Source organism: Aegilops tauschii, chromosome 1 (assembly GCF_002575655.3).
Source record: "Aegilops tauschii subsp. strangulata cultivar AL8/78 chromosome 1, Aet v6.0, whole genome shotgun sequence".
Classification (NCBI taxonomy): domain Eukaryota; kingdom Viridiplantae; phylum Streptophyta; class Magnoliopsida; order Poales; family Poaceae; genus Aegilops; species Aegilops tauschii.
This window is the reverse complement of record NC_053035.3, coordinates 505,915,239-505,932,415: the sequence shown is the minus strand read 5'-3', so window position 1 is coordinate 505,932,415 and position 17,177 is coordinate 505,915,239. Positions and strand designations below refer to the sequence as shown.

General features: G+C 44.0%; 1 protein-coding gene across 2 annotated transcripts; it reads left to right on the top strand.

Annotated features, from left to right (window-relative positions):
- The first annotated feature begins 231 nt into the window (after window positions 1–231).
- On the top strand, window positions 232–5,079 carry LOC109754662 (uncharacterized). Of its 2 annotated transcripts, none has more exons than XM_020313574.3 (4): window positions 232–583; window positions 3,351–3,836; window positions 4,285–4,446; window positions 4,563–5,079. In XM_020313574.3, exons 1-4 carry the CDS (start codon window positions 347–349, stop codon window positions 4,656–4,658), a joined length of 981 nt encoding a protein of 326 aa, XP_020169163.1. In that variant the 5' UTR covers window positions 232–346; the 3' UTR covers window positions 4,659–5,079. The 2 variants fall into 2 exon arrangements, with proteins under 2 accessions (XP_020169163.1, XP_040248801.1); XM_040392867.3 differs by lacking the exon at window positions 232–583 and adding an exon at window positions 2,049–2,825.
- The last annotated feature ends 12,098 nt before the right edge of the window (window positions 5,080–17,177 follow it).

The window sequence follows — 17,177 nt, the reverse complement described above, 5'->3', positions numbered from 1 at the left end:
TTTGTTTTTGAGGCGACAAGAAAAGTGGGTGAATGAGAGGAAAATGTAGAATCGGACGGGCCCATATGGTTGCTTCCTTGTTAGTTGTTTACCAGCCCAGCCCACCACCAAGATGGAGACACCAGCATGGATTTTCTGTCTTTTTTGTCTCTTTCTTCCTCCTCCCCTCCCCCCACCCCTCTTTGTTGTCCCCCTTCTTCTTCTCCTCCTATAAATCCTTACTACAGCGGCCTTTCCAAACTGTCCCAACCCATTCCTTCATACACCAACAATCCATCCATCCCTTCTTCCTCCTCTTACAAGCCAAGAAGCAGAGATCCAACAGTCAACAGAGAAGAAGAAGAAGATGTTCGCCAACGCGGGCTTCAGCTTCTCCGCCTACCCTTCTTCCCCGTCTAGCTACTCCTACACATACTCCACCGTCTTCTCCCACCCCCACCCAGACTACTCTTCCTTCTCCTCTCCATCATCCTTGACTGCTCTGGCGCAACTGCCACCACCACCTCTGTCTTTCCTGCACCAACAACATCAAGACGATGTTGTTGCTACGCCCAACGCCGCCGCCGCCATGTACCACCACCTCGTGAGTACCTTTTCCCCTGCTATCATAATCTTTGCATACAGCGGGTTGTAATTTTCTTTAGATGTTGCTTATATGTAATATATTGGAAGTAAGAGGGATCTAAAGGTAATTTACTTGACGATTAATCGAGGATGAATTGCAATTAATAATAGTGCATGGAATGGATGAACATCGTGGGTGTGTTCCATTATTATATATAAGAGTGTACTCTCTTATTTCCTTTTATTTGACCATAATGAGGGTGTATGTTGTCTGGTTGGCTAAATGCACTCTGGCAGTCGGTCCAAAAAGAATTGAGTGCTTCTTCTCCTTGTATCTTGCTATAAGAGGAACTACCAAGGGTGTGATCATAATGGTGATGCGATATTGCTAGCTGCTGGCAGTAAGAAGAAGAGTGAGTAAGTGAATGAGAGAGAGATGCAGAAGCAGATGAGCTAATATATGGTTGCTTTCTTGCCAGCTTGCTTGTTGTTTGCCAGCAGCAACAACCTAGCACCGCGTGTGTGTCATGCCCTGGCGTGCCCAAGGCTTACCTTTCCTGGATGGATGGTCATTTGAGGCACGCAAATTAGATAAAAATGAGCGACAAAAATGGTTGAGTAAAGGGTTTGGTGGTAGACAGATAAACAGACAACCAATCGGCTAGCTAGTTAGATAGAAGGTAGCGGGTTGTAATTTGCGTGCTCGGGTCGAAAATAGTGTGGACGAGCACATGGCCATTACGCCCCGACGTGTTCGGGGCTTGTCTCCGCCCTGGACGGATGGTCATTTGAGGCCGCAAATAAGATGAAAATGAGTGACAAAAACAGTTGAGTAAAGGGTTTGATGGTAGATAGATAAACAGGCAACCAATAGGCCAGCTAGCTAGGTGGAAGGTAGTGGGTTGTAATTTACGTGCTCAGGTCAAAAATAGTGTGGACGAGCACGTGGCCGTCACGCCCCGGCGTGCACGGGGCTTGTCTCCGTCCTCTGTATGGATGGTCATTCGAGGCACGCAAATAAGATGAAAATGAATGACAAAAACGATTGAGTAAAGGGTTTGATGGTAGATAGATAAACATGCAACCAATCAGCCAGCTAGGTGGAATGTAGCGGGTTGTAATTTACATACTCAGATCAAAAATAGTACGTGTGGACGATCACGTGGCCGTCACGCCCCGATGTGCCCGGGGCTTGTCTCCGTCCTCTGGATGGATGGTCATTTGAGGCACGCAAATAAGATAAAAATGAACGGCAAAAAGGGATGAGTAAAGAGTTTAGCGGCGTATAAACAGCCAACTAGTTAGGTGGAAGGCAGCGGGGTTGTGATTTTCTTTAAACATTGCTTATATATAATATATATATGGAAAATAAGAGAGGGCTAAGGTAATTTACTCGAGATTAATCGAGGATGAATTACAATTGATATTAGTGGATGGAATAGATAGATAAACATCATGGGTGTATGCCAGTATTATATATAAGAGTGTGTTCTCTTATTTCTTTTTATTTGACCATAATGAGAGTGTATGCCTGGTTGGCTGAAATGCACTCAGAAACAATCGAGTGCTTCTTGTCCTTCTAGTATCATGCTATAAGAGGAATTACCAAGGGCATGATCGTAATGGGATGCGATATTGCTAGCTGCTGACGGTAAGTTTTTTTTTTTTGAGTGGCAGAAGAGTGAGTGAATGTGAAATGTAGAACCGGAGGGGCCCATATGGTTGCTTCCTCTTGCTTGTTGTCTACCAGCCCAGCCCAGCCCAGCCCAGCACCAAGATAGAGACACCAGCGTGGCTTTTCTTTCCTTTTTGTCTCTTTCTTCCTCCTCCCTCCCCCCGCCGCTCTTTCTTCTTCTCCTCCTCGTATATAGCAAGAAATCCTTCCTGCGGCGGCCTTTCCAATCTCTCCCTCCTCCAACAAGCCAAGAAGCAGAAGAAGAGATCCTTCCATCCCTTGTTCCTCCTCCAACAAGCCAAGAAGCAGAGATCCAGCAGAGAAGAAGAAGAAGAAGAAGATGCTTGCCCACGCGGGCGCGGGCTTGAGCTTCTCCGCCTACTCTTCTCCGCTGCCGGGGCCGGGCTACTCATACTCCCCCACACTCTTCTCCCACCCCCACCCAGACCACTCCTCCACCTCTGTCTCCGCTGCTCCGGCGCAACCGCCGCCAGCACTGCCGCTCCTGCTGCATCAACAACATCAAGCCGCCGCTGCTGTTGCTGCACCCGACGACGCCGCCAACATCTGCCACCACCTCGTGATCGTGAGTACCACTACCTTTTCGCCTGCTATCTTTGCACCAATAAGCTAATTAAGCTAGCTAGCTCCTCTAAGCAATCTCCTGCATCAGAATCAGATCACACCAACCCACTGCAGCTGGGTCTTGCTTCTTGTTGCTGCAATTCAGTTTTCGAGATCAAATAAAAGGTGCTCGCTTTCTTTCCCCCTTCTTGTTTCCGAGCCCCTCCTCCGATATCGATCGACGGCCTCGGCTCTGCTGTCAGGGGTCACTGCTTTCCCAGATAGCAGTTGGTCATGTTGCCTCCCAACTTTGAATCTTCTTCTTCTCACACAAAGGCCAGCCAGGTCACTGCTTTCTTTAGCTGCCAATTTGGTAGGAGTCACTTCTTCCTTTCTACTGAATGAATGGATGAATCAGAATTCAGAAATAACTAGTTACCCAGTTCAGTTTCCCTAATAATTAAGTGTTTGTAGTAGGATTAAATAATTAAGTTGACTTCTCTGCTCTAATATTTTGTTTCATGTATGGACAAAAAATAATCAACAGGGAGACATGGGGCAGCCATCCCTGATATCAGAGTATGACCTGGGAGCAGAAGGCGACCTGTTCAAGGCTCCGGAGCCCATACTCGAGGAACCGCTGCTCGCCCTCGACCCGGTCGCCGCCGCCATCTCGATCATGTCCGGCAGCGACAACGCCATGAACAACACCGTCAAGGCCTCGGACATGAGCCTGAGTGAGGCGCTGTACAAGTGCGAGAAGGAGCTCATGGAGGAGTCGGCCATCGAGGAGACGATATCCGAACTGCTGGACGTCAAGATCCCCATGCTGCAGGTCGAGGACGTCCTCGGGGAGCTCAGGGCCTCTGCCGATGGATGCTTGCTCCAGAAGAGCGTCAGCCTTGACTCGGCCGACTGGATGAACGGGTCGGCGGTGACGCCCAACTTCTTCGACTTCCAAGGGCTTGACTTCGAAGCGGCGTTCGGGCTCCGGCGAGTCTACAGCGAGGGTGACATTCACCTTTGTGACATGGTGATGATAATTTCCTTTCTCTCCCTGTTCCACTGCACAACACAACACAACACAACACATCACCTAAGTGAGCACAGCTGTCATAAAAAGAGACGGCATTGGACAAAAACCTCACTGATATAGTAGTGTAGTGCTTTGCTCAACATGAAAAGGCCGTTCCGTTCCATTATATAAATAAAAGCTATGAAAGCTATAAATAACAGCTAGCTAGTGATGTGATCCCAGAGGTTGCTAATTCTGCTCAAAGCCACCTTTCCCTTAACTAGATCATCATGTAACTAGATCAACTTTTATCAGGTAGGATCATCATGTAACTAGATCCCAGCTTGCCATGTTATCCCGATATAATATATAGGTAGGATCATCATGTAACTAGATCAACTTTTTAATAGGGGGACTGCAAGCCTAAGATTACTTATTAGGATCTTTTTACCTCTTTTTTTGACAGAGGCTTGGTGCCAATACCCCTGGAGCTGGGATCGCGGCAAATGTGCAGGCATCTGGTGAGAGGCTTGTGACCATCAGTGACCTGAAAAGGGAGCAAAGGAGACAGAAGCTCAACAGGTACAGGGAGAAGAAGATCCAGAGGAACTTTGGCAGAAAGATCAAGGTACGTACACAAACTAATCTCTCTTCCTTTTCTTCCTGTACTAATACACAAGTAAAATAAACAAGAAGGGTGGTAGATCAGAGAGTGATACATGTTTTCGATTCTGTGTGTTGCAGTATGCTTGCAGGAAGGCTCTGGCAGACAGCCAGCCGAGGGTGCGAGGGAGGTTCGCCAAGATGGACGATGGCTACATGCTCAAGCCAAGGAAGTAGACAGCCACCGAGGTTGTTGCGAAGCTGATGAGGAAGTTAGACAAGGTTGTTGCAGGAAGCTGATGAGCGCGTTGAGGTGCAGGGCGTAGGCTTCAAGCATGTTATGTTTGGTGTTCCTTCTCCCCCAACAGCGGCAGCGAACCATTCAGTTGCAAGGTCGCCTTCGCTGTTATACTCGAGAGCTCTGCAAGTACTAAGAGGCGTCTCTCTGATGGCCAAGATCTTGTCTTCAACATGAACAAGACTAGTACTTAGACTCTGAGAGTATAGAGTTTCCTAGTGTTGAGGATAGGAGTGTCTCGTAAAAGAGTTTGCACTGAGAAAGGCGAGCCAAAGTACTTTACTTTTTCCGTATCCCGAAACTGTCGTTCTCTAGCCTCTTTGGAACAGAGCTTTACTTAATACATGAAATTTATCCTCATCTCCGTTGCCATATATAGGAGTCTCCATTGCCATCTTACTAAATATCTCTAGTAAGCCTTCTTTCCTAGGGATCCATTCATCTCTTTGGATTTCGATCTTTTTTTTTTGTTACCAATTCTCCAATTGAGGCCTCTCTTTAAAAGTTGGAGCCCAAATTCAATACCTCTCCAAAGTAGGGAGGCGTCGGCTTGATGCCCTACAAGTGCATAGAGTTTAGTTGTAGCTTTTTCTAATTAAGAGTATTGATCCCATAGAGAGCACATGAATCAGTCTTTGTCTCTTAGAGGGTTTAAATAGCAATACCTGCAAGTTAAAAGCAATCCAAAGTAAAGTGGAAACAGATAGAAGTATTCGTTGATTGTAGTGAACATCAAAGTAAACTTGCAAAACTAAAGCGAAGTAACGCAGGACATGAGTGAAGGTTGTTGAAATCGATAGGACTAAAGCGTTCCTCGGGAGTCCCAATTCCTCACTAGTATGTGTCTACAAGACTGTTTTTTTCTTTCAAAAAGGGGGTTTGCCCCGGCCTCTACATCAGAACGATGCATACAGCCATATTATTGATAATCAAAAGGGCCAACATAAGTCTTGAGGTCTCAAACAAAAGGAAAAAATGCTCACAAAGAGCATGAATGCAAAAACAGGATTTTCACAACCGGCAGGCAAAACATAAGATAGGAAACTAAACACCTATCCTATTACATGACCGCCATCCAAACCGGTTGAAGATAGCCCGTGCTACCGTCTCCCATCGGATAGATCCAGTAACCATATGCTCCCTGGCCTCCGTCGGAGTGAGTAGCGACCACATACGGATGAGTGTAGTGGCCCGGAAAATAACCTGCAAGAAATGAATATTTGTTGTTCTGTTAAAAACCAAGTCGTTTCTGTAGTTCCAAACTGCCCATAATAAAGCACATACTCCTACACGGATATGTCTCGCTGTTTCTGCATCAATCCCATCTAGCCACGTCTCAAATAACATGTTGATAGAATTCGGAGGAGTAATATTAAAAGCTATGTGGACCGACCTTCACAATTTTTTTGCCAATGGATAGTCAAGAAAGAGGTGTTTGATTGATTCATCACTATCACAGAAACTACATCTTTTAGATCCAGTCCAGTTGTGTTTCGCCAAATTGTCCTTAGTTAGAATGACTTCTTTGTGGACAAACCACATCAACACTTTGATTTTGAAAGGCACTTTGACTTTCCAAACATGTTTCGAATGAGGAATAGCGCTAGTGTTGATAATATCCAAATACATGGATTTAACCGAAAACTCACCATTCTTAGCTAGTTTCCAGCGCAACTGATCAGGCTGTTGAAAAAGGTGGACATCCATCGATCTTCTCACAAGATGCAGCCATGCTTCCCAACGGTTTCCCGCTAGCGTCCTCCTGAATTGAATATTAAGAGGATTGGACTGTAATACTGTTGCAACGTAAGCGTCTCTTCGCTGAACAATATTATAGAGAGAAGGATATTGGAGTGCAAGGGGCGTCTCCCCTAGCCATGTATCCTCCCAGAATTATGTAGCCGTGGGTGAGCTCACGGAAGGGTGGAAGACGCTAGGAGAGTACACGCCAACGCTTAAATCATCCGAAACTCAATTTTGCAAGCCATTTTTGGCCTCCAAAATGTTGCCGAAACAGACGAAGTGGGTCACAAAGGGATACGAATTTTCATTACGGTTGTTTTGGCAGGTTGTGGACCTCAAACGGAGTTCGTATGACCAGATTGTGGCCGTTTTACTGATAAAACTCAACTGGATTTCAGCACCGGGGGAACACCGTGAGTCCAGCTTCCAAGGTAAGTTGATCGCGCGGGACAGCCATCTTTACCCACTCGGAATGGCCTATTATTTTCCGTGTATACGAATATAGCGCAGAAGAGCTGCTATGCACATTTTCGTCCAAGAACGAGGCATCTTCTTGCCCAAACATGCGGGTGGAAGCGGGATCGGTGATGGTGCATGTAAAACTTCATTTTTTGGGGTTTTGGTGCGCTGAAGAGCCTCCTCCTTCTATCCAGACTGACATGTAGGCCTTTTGGCGCGTAAATGCAATCATGTCGCACTGTTCTGTACGTTATTGTCCCAATATGTGTCCGTGGGTGAGCTCACGGAAGGGTGGAAGACGCTAGGAGAGTACACGCCAACGCTTAAATCATCCGAAACTCAATTTTGCAAGCCATTTTTGGCCTCCAAAATGTTGCCGAAGCAAACGAAGTGGGTCACATAGGGATATGACTTTTCGTTGCGGTTGTTTTGGCAGGTTGTGGACCTCAAACGGAGTTCGTATGACCAGATTGTGGCCGTTTTACTGATAAAACTCAACTGGATTTCAGCACCGGGGGAACACCGTGAGTCCAGCTTCCAAGGTAAGTTGATCGCGCGGGACAGCCATCTTTACCCACTCGGAATGGCCTATTATTTTCCGTGTATACGAATATAGCGCGGAAGAGCTGCTGTGCACATTTTCGTCCAAGAACGAGGCATCTTCTTGCCCAAACATGCGGGTGGAAGCGGGATCGGTGATGGTGCATGTAAAACTTCATTTTTGGGGGTTTTGGTGTGCCGAAGAGCCTCCTCTTTCTATCCAGACTGACATGTAGGCCTTTTGGCGCGCAAATGCGATCATGTAGCATTGTTCTGTATGTTATTTTCCAAATATGTATCCGTGGGTGAGCTCACGGAAGGGTGGAAGACGCTAGTAGAGTACACGCCAACGCTTAAATCATCCGAAACTCAATTTTGCAAGCCGTTTTTGGCCTCCAAAATGTTGACGAAGTGGGTCACGGAGGGATACATGACATGCATGTAAGGGCCTGGGCGAGGTGCTGTACGAGTGCGAGGGGGAAGGAGGTCATGGACCTGGACGTCCCCGGAGAGGTCAGGGCGTCTCCGGCAGGTGCTGCCGGTGCCGGCGAATGCTCGCTGCAGAAGAGCGTCAGCTCGGCTCCGGGTGCTTCAACTTGGCGGACCCGGACCACACACCACGAAGCACGCAGCACACACCGGAGCACATATCCGGCGCCTTGACACCACACAACTAGGCACGAGCACCGTCCGGTCCTGCCCAGACACGGGCGCGAGGGGACGGTGCTTGGTGGTGGTGACAGTCGACCTGAAAGCGTGCAAGGTAGCGGAATCTGTCTCCGACGATGGCATGGCCCGCGGCTCTGTCTTCCTTCCTTGTTTGATTTTTGTGCCAGTTTCCGGATCAGGGCGGCACCAATTCTTGGCTTACGTGTACAACCTAGAGCAAAAGCCGGCTACCTGGCTGATTTTGCTCTGCAGTTTAACGGTGGTGAGCGGCAGAGGGTAGAGGAAGCTCGCCAGTGAGTTTCGGTCGGTAGGAGATCAACGAACGACATCGGCAGGCCGCGTCGAGATCCTCCAAGGACATGACATGCCCTCTCAAACGACGTCCACCAGGAGGTGGAGCGCATTAGCTGAAACCTGAAACTGCAGACTGTAGGTAGGTAGGTTGGTTCAATTAGGATTGAGGCAAGCAGCTGAATTAACTAGACAAGGTTGGTTCCTGTCAACTCGCCGGTGTCCGGTGATGTCCTTCTTGGCCGGCCGTCAGCAGGCGCATACTCCGGCTCCGGGCCTACTGACGTGAGTACGTGCTGTTAACACCCAGGCACGCTGTTAATTCAACTTACAGCTTCTGCTTGGTTCAGGTTTCCAAAGTGAATGCATGCGTTCAATCATGCATGAATGATTGATTTATATGCTTGCAGTTGGTTCAAATACGTACTTGGGACGGAGATCTTGGGCATGGAGCCGTCGCGGGGCTGCAGCAAGACCCTGCTGGCCAAGAGCTGCACTGACTAAAATGGGATCCGGGAATAGGAGATTACTCCCTCAGTAAACTGACTAATATAAGAGCGTCCCGTTTAGATTACTATTTTTAGTTATCTAAACACTCTTATATTAGTTTACAGAGGGACTACTTGTTATATTAATGGCCAGCCTAGAAGGCTAGAACACATCTCAACGGACAATGTATGTCGTGTGTGCACAATAGAACAGGTGAACATATCTACACACATAGCACAAGTGTCAGGCATAAGCTGTTGCACATTCAGTAAACACTGTCGTATCTTACATTCTTAAGAAGTTGATCCCCACTACTACCAATTCTCTTAACGTGCACACTGTCCACATCAGCTTCATGGCACGTCAGCGTTCAGTTTCCTATTTTGCGCGTCCACCTCAGCAAAGTTACCACGTCACTGCCTTTTTTTTCTTCAAAACAACCTTTCAGTAGCTTACCTTATGAAAAGAAGAAGAAACGTTGTAGCTCCCCACTACTGCAGCCCCGTCTCCTCAATTCCCTGCATGGCCCACCAACTAATTTCGTGCCTCTCTTAATCGTAGACAACAGATCCTCTATTCCTCTTCGTCTTCATCTTATCCACCGAAAACTGATGGAAGAGGTAACAGATAGATCTGATCCTCCTTTTAAGAAACCAATCTCCTCTATTCCTGTAGCCTTCACCACAGCTACCGCCCCTGCCAGAATTTATTCCTGAATAGGACCGCAAGATGATGCAACCATGCCGCCGGCATCGGTGGGCATGAAGTTCATAGCTCCCGCGAGTTCATCAGGTCAGGTCAGGTCATACTCTGATATGTTTTGATGAGTGGGCAGACGTGTAAATAAGAGGTGGCACGTATATATCTTATCGACTATCGCTGCATCCATGTCCAATTTATTCTTCTATTCTACCACCCGATGTCAACCAATTTAGCTACTTTTCAGTCAGCTGATTTTTCATTTTTGGGTCAGTCGATTTTTCGCCCGTTGATTTTGTTATGTGATTCGTTCTGTACCATGAGTTGTTTCGGTTGTGTAAAAATTGACCGAACCTTGAAGTTGGTCAGTCGTATCGTTATTGGGCCGAGGCCTCGACCCCGATATCCTATTCCTTCGCTTGTTTAGCTGCAGCCCAGTCCGTAGAGAAAAGTCGCTCTCTCTGTCGTCTCTTCTTCTGCTTCACTCCTCTTCTCCTCTCTTATCCACTCTCTTCGCTGCTCTTTGCCCCCATTGCCCCCCACCTTTGACCGTGGAGGCTTTGTGCTTCATTGCCCCCCCCCCCCAATTCATTTCTTTTTTCTGTATGTTTCAGTTGCTATTTTAAGTCATTCATTTGTTGTTTCTGTTGATATCTATTTTGCAGGGATTTCGAGGTGTCACTGGTTAGGGTTTTCTATGCTTGCTGTGAGGTGTGCTAGGGGAGGCTTTAGGTATGTGTTCTTCCATTTCTTTTTTGCTTTTGATTTCTCCCTATGATTTATAGATCTTGGTTAGGTATACAAGAAGCTTTGAGAACAGTCGTTGAAATCACTAGCCTGAAGACTGAACCAACATTGATTTTGTTTAAGGAATAAAACTGCAGTCCCTTCTCTTAATCAAGTGTGTTCTGATGCATGGTTCAGTTCTCTTTTGTCAATTTCTATCTGACTTAAGGCGTTTAGCTTTTGAATTGACATATTCTGCAACTTTGTAACCGATTGTCTGAAGCTAGCATTGGCTGCAACTAGGATACTGACATGTACAATTGTCAGCCTCGTCAATGTTAAACTGTTTGCACTTGACAGATTTCAACCAAATGGTTGTACAACTAGATTCATAGTTAAGCCTGAATTTAGGTGGGTTTTGTTTGACTCTGAAAGTGCCATTTGGTCACTTGGTGTGGTATCTCAACTCTTCTATTTGAGGATAAATACCATTATTCATCTCAAAATGATATAAACTTGGTGTGGCGTCTTTTTTTTGTTAGTTGTGTTGGTGTGCAATTTTCATGTCATTTGATTAGTTTTATGTTTAGTTTTCCCAAGGGTTTATGTCCCAAGGTCTTGAAGATATCAACAGTGACAAGAGCCCAGCTTCGAGTTCCTTTTGTTCATCGGACATCGTGGTGTTCTATGTAGTCCCCACTACACTCCTGGTGGTGATGCTAGTGGATCTGCTGGTGATGCTGGTGGATTTGGTGATGCTGGTGCTGCTGCGGCTTCCTGCTCTGTTTGAAGCGTATGGTTCAAGCTCGGTCTTAAGACATATTGGGTCTGCTTTTGGAACTGTATGCCTTATAGGCAGCTAGTACGATGTCGTCTTTAGATTTTGTAGTAGTTTGTCCCATGTTGTCAAGTTGAACTGTCACCTCTTAGTTACCTAGGTTGAATTTGCTTTTGCAATCTAGTTGTGTAATGTTTGCGACCACTACTGAATATCATTGAAATTAGTGGCAAAACTTTGGTCTGTCATTTTATTATTTGGCTATTATAAATTTTTTTTGTAGGCTATGTAGTGGTCATCTTCTTTGTTTTTAATTTGAAAAGTTGGGGTACTCTGTCCCTATCTTTGTCAATTTGAACTTGTGATATTTCCTTGTGTTTATTTCAAACTTCTACAACTGTGATTTTGAGCTTGCTGATATTGTTTTGTTGCAGGTCACAGTGCCTTCTTCCAATCTTTGAAGATAAGTTGGAATTCAAGGTAGAAAATATTTTGTGGAATGCCACTTCCTATAGGTATTTTGGTCGTTTATAGTTTCTTAAAATTCATATTTTTTGCAATGCTCATTACTGATTGTCTTCATAGTTACTTCCCATAGTAATGTTAACGTTCCTTCTTTGTTTTCTCCCATGTCTCTTTTCTGACATCTGTGCAACATGTAATGTTATGATAGTGCCACAACCTGAGCAAGTGATTTTCCCTTGGCGACAACTTTCTCCACTAATCCTTTTCGCTAGTTATCTATTTGTACAACTCTTTGGACCTGCAAATGCAATATTCAGACTTCTTAGTTTTATAATTTTGTTTTTCAAAATTATTATATTCCAACCATAGCAATGGTTTTTCATGTTGATAGCAACTTTAGCATGCAAATCTAATTCCTTACATTATAGTCATTGTTGATGCTTACCTTGTGTTTTTGTTGGTTGTATCATGAGAATGAACTTGCTGATATTCCTGTTGTGTAATTTTTGGCACCTACATAAGCAATTTCAGATTATTAGTTAATTTTTGGGTAATTTAAACTAGAGTTTTCAAACTTCTGCCTCTGCATCCATTTTTATTCAGTGTTCCTCACCTTGTTGACAGTATGGTCTGCTCCACCATGAAGTTGTTGTTGCTCATAATGAAGTTGTGCAACTTCTGTAGGTTGCATATGCAATTATCTTTTTAATATCTTGATAGACATGAAAGCATAGTACTAATTGATGCAATGATAGCATAATGACTTCCATGGTGTCGCGGCGGCGCTGTTCCTTCTGATTTTGAATCTCTGTATCCTGCAAATGCAATTTCGATATAATTAGTGTCATCATGTGGAAGTTAATCGTAATGCTAATGGCTGGCAGCCATGACAACCAAAACAGTGGCTATTGCAATTGTCTGCTGACGCAACAGTGGTGTCTGTCAGCAAGATTTTATACCCTGTTCATCTCCTTGTTGATAATATGTTTTGCTACTTCATGTTGGTGTTGTTGCTGATACTTATTCTGTGCAACTTCTTTATCGTGCATCAGCAATTAATATAACCAGATTCATTAGCAATATGTTTTTCCATAGTTATAATAGCTGGATACTGTAATAGGAATGGTTGCTACGGCAACAAAATTTGTGTCTACACTTATGTTTATGATTTCGATTTTTATCTTCAGGAAGGGTAATAGGCTTCCCAAAATTCATTCATCTATAGAAAAACTTCATTCTATTCTTTCTTTTGCATTTGGAAGGGTAATAGGCTTCCCAAAATTCATTCAACTATAGAAAAACTTCATTCTATTCTATCTTTTGCATTGGGAAGGGTAACATGCTTCCCAAAATTAATTCCTCTATAAAAACTTAATTCTATTATGTCATTTGCTTTTGCATTTTATCTTTATCTATTGATTTTAGTTTATGTTTTGTTTATGCTTAGTTTCTTCAAACTACGTAGTAGGTTCCGACTTTGATGAAGTACCTGTTATGTTGTCCTTGATGAGGAATGCTTCAGGAGGATGGTGAGTTGTATTAATCATTTCTTTTATAGTTTGACTTATTTTGTAGATATTAATCTATGTGTATGTGTTTACTTAGCCACTACATTTTTTCATGGCTAATATGAAACCTGTGTATTTTAGGTGTTGTTCCCCATCCTATGTCTCGATTGTCTTTGTAATTAGTTATATAGATGGAACTACAATTTGTCTTTCCATGATCTAAATCCAGTTGATATTGATCAATTATGCAAGTATAATTATAATCGTGAATACAGTGAGGTACTCTGTATTACATATAGCTTGAATTCTTTTGTACATATCAATGTATCTACTTCCAATAAAACCTAAATCAGCATATCAACAAGGCTAATATGAATCTTGCTGTTGTAAAATGTGTGCAAGTTTAGTATGATGAACATGCAATTTTTAATTGTAGTCTTTGAATTTATGAATTAGGCTTTTGCTGTAATTATAGTTGTACTCATAGTCATGCTCATGCATTTTATTACTTGCAGTAATGAGAATGCAATAATTAGGTTTAGGTAGATTTTTGCAAGTACATCGATCCTTTCTCTTTTGAAGTTGTTTTCTATATTTCTTGGGTTTTTTTTTTTGCGTTGACTTGTTCTTGTTATGGTTATCTCTCTGAATATGCAAATTTAATTCCAACATAGACAACTTCTTTAGGGAGCTGTACTGCTGTGACAACTTCTTTAGCCCTAGATGTGATAGTTATATTTATGTATGTATGTATGCATGCTTGTATTTATAGTTCTTGCGTGTTGCTGTTGAAGAACAAGTGGAAGTTTAGTTCTCTGAATATGCAAATTTAAAATTCTGCCATGAGGGTGTTGTTCTGATTTTACTTGTAGTTAAATAATTTCTAGCACAAGCAGGTCAAGATGTTGTAGTATGCATGCTCATAGTATAGTTCTTCTATATTGCTACTCAATAACAACTGCAAGCTTAGTTTTCTGAATATGTAAATTTAGTCAGTTCATGGATATTTTAGATTCTGGCTTCAGGGAGGTGTTCAGCCTTAACTGTAGTTTAACAATTTTTCTAGTATAACTAGGTGATTTTTATACATATCTATGCATGCTCACACTACACTTCTTTGTATGTTGCTTTTGATCAACAACTGCAAGTTTCCCCGCAAAAAAAAACAACTGCAAGTTTAGTTTTCTGATTGTGCAAATTCAGTATGTGCATGCAATTTTTAGATTATGCCTGCAGGTAGGTGTTCTGCCTTGACTATAGTTAAACATTTTGTAGTACAAATAGGTGAAAATGGTCAAAATGTTGTGGTTATCTTTTTGTACATATGTATGTGTGCTAGCACTATACTTTATTGTATGTTACTTTTGGTCAAAAACTGCAAATTTAGTTATCTGAATATGCAAATTCAGTATATGCATGGAAATTTTAGATTCTGATTTCAGGATGGTGTTCTGCTTTAACTGTAGTTAAACAATTTGTAGTACAACTAGGTGAAGATCTTGTGGTTATCTTTTTGTACATATGTATGCATGCTAGCACTATACTTCTTTGTATGTTGCTTTTGGTCAACAACTGCAAGTTTAGTTCTCTGAATATGCAAATTCAATTCCTTCTTGGAATTTTTAAATTCTGCCTTTAGGGAGGTGTTCTGTTTTTAAATTCTGAATATGTCAGGTCGTCACATAAGATGCAGCAGCAAAATCAAAACACAGAAGGCAGAAGATGGCAAGAGAATTTTCAAGATATCAACATCAAAATCAAAACACCGAATTGTTAGGTTGTCACATATTGTTAGGCCCTTTTTTTGGGCTGGACAGAAGGCAGAAGAGGGCAAGAGAATTTTTTCAGCCAGTTTGGCTGTTGGGCTGATCGACTGACCCTAACTTTGGGTCAGTCCGTTTTCTTCTGTCCTCTTTTCTTTTCCTTTGTTGTAGTAATCGACTGACCACATTCTACAATCAGTCAATTGACCTGTAGCCGCTCCCATGTCAACTGACTTTTCGACGGACGGCAAGTCCCTCTCGTGCTCGTGCTACCACCACTTCAGAGCAGAGCAGAGCAGATACCGGTTCTCAAAAAGAAAAGAAAAGAAAAAGCGGAGCATGTACCATTTCAGAGCAGAGCAGAGTATATACCATTTCATTCGCCGAGGATAATCAAATCTCCTGCTGGGTCCGATAAGCTGTCTTCCCTTGAGCAAGTGCGTTAGCCCGTGGAAGCTTCACCGGCATGCATGGAGCACCGCTCCGGTTCATCTCAAAACCACGGGAATTTTCCTAGACAAATTATGTCAGTGAAAACAAAGGCTCGTGGTAAACCGGTATATATGCCCCTGCCCTGCAACCTGGCCAGCTACATGCAACGCCTGAGAGCATCTCCAACAAGCGCGTCAATTAAGCCGCGCGCTGGAAAAAAAACATTTTATAGCACACGCGGGACCCTAACCGGCGCTCCAGCGGCCGCGCAAAAATCACGGGCGTGGTAAAGTTGGTTCAGCGCGCTGAGCGAATCGGCGCGTGTGATGTATTTGCTGTATCCGCTCGCGCGCACTGGAATCTCATCCTCCACGCGCTGGCGCCTCCGCACGCACCTTCCCATTCACTCCGGCGACCCGTCGGTGCTTCCCTCGCCTATACCCAGCGTGCCGCCGCCGCTTTCTCCACCTTCTCTCCTCGCCGCCGCCCCTCGAGCGCCGCCGCTGCCATTGACGAACTGCGGCCCGCGACCGTTTGCAGCTCGCCGTCCACAAGGTGTTTGACAAAACGCTTGCAAGGTATATATTGCTAACATTTTATATATTTGTAGATTGGTGCATGTTCTTTGTAGTTTGAAATTAGTTTAAGTTTAACTTTGTAGATGAGTTCATCCCATGATTCTTCCGATGAAGAATTTGATCTTCATGAGGAGGAGGATGTCACAATGATCCTAGCTATGCACGTCAATAAAACCCGAAACACGGTGGATCGATTATCGGTCGTCAAAAATTATGGAGGGATAGGATCGATACCCATAACAGATTGACGAGGCACTATTTTGTGGAGAGTCCCACATACCCCGAGTCCTACTTTCGGCGCCGTTTTAGAATGAGCATCGAGTTGTTCAAACACATTGCGGAGAAAATGGCGAGCCATGCATGATCGATTTTTTCAGCGAAGGAGGAATGCCGCCGAAGAACTCGGGCATAGCACCTTTCAAAAGGTGACATCCGCTTTGGGTATGTCGGCATACGGTATTTCAGCGAATCTAGTTGATGACCACTTGGCCATGGGTGAGAGTCAAGCCATCATGTGTGTCAAGCGCTTTGCAGTCGGGATTGTACAAGTGTTTGGTCCGGAATATTTGAGAGCTCCCAATGCTGAAGACACTGCAAGGCTTTTGGAGATGAACAAATCCCGCGGGTTCCCAGGTATTCTTGGCTCAATAGATTGCATGCATTGGAGTTGGAAGAACTGTCCTAAGGCATGGCATGGACAATTCCACGGTCAGAAAAAAGGTTCCACTATAATCCTTCAAGCGGTGGCCGATAAAGAGACTTGGATTTGGCATGCTTTTTTCGGAATGCCTGAATCTTTGAATGAAAATAATGTTCTTCAATGATCACCACTCATAAATAAGATTGCAAATGGTGAAACTCCACTGGTGGAGTTTGTAGCAAATGGTCATACATACAACTATGACTACTATCTCGCGAACGGCATCTACCAAAGGTGGCAAACATTTGTGAAGCCATTGTCCAAACCACAAGGTAACAAATATCTTGATTTTCACAATGCTCAGGCGTCGGCTAGGAAAGATGTGGAGAGAGCTTTTGAGATTTTGTAAACCCAATTTGCTATTGTAAGAGGATCGGCTTGGTTTTGGGATTAAAAGATCCTTTGGTACATCATGAACGTTTGTGTGATCATGCATAACATGATCACCGAGAATGATCGTGGGCAAGATTTAGACTGTTCTCAGTATGAGTTGATGGGACAACCTGTGCGAGTGTGGAGGAGGGCTGCAAGGGTGGCCCACTTTATTGCCTTCTATCATGCCATTCGACATGCCGAAACGCATGATGACCTTAAAAAGGATCTAATCGAGGAGTGGTG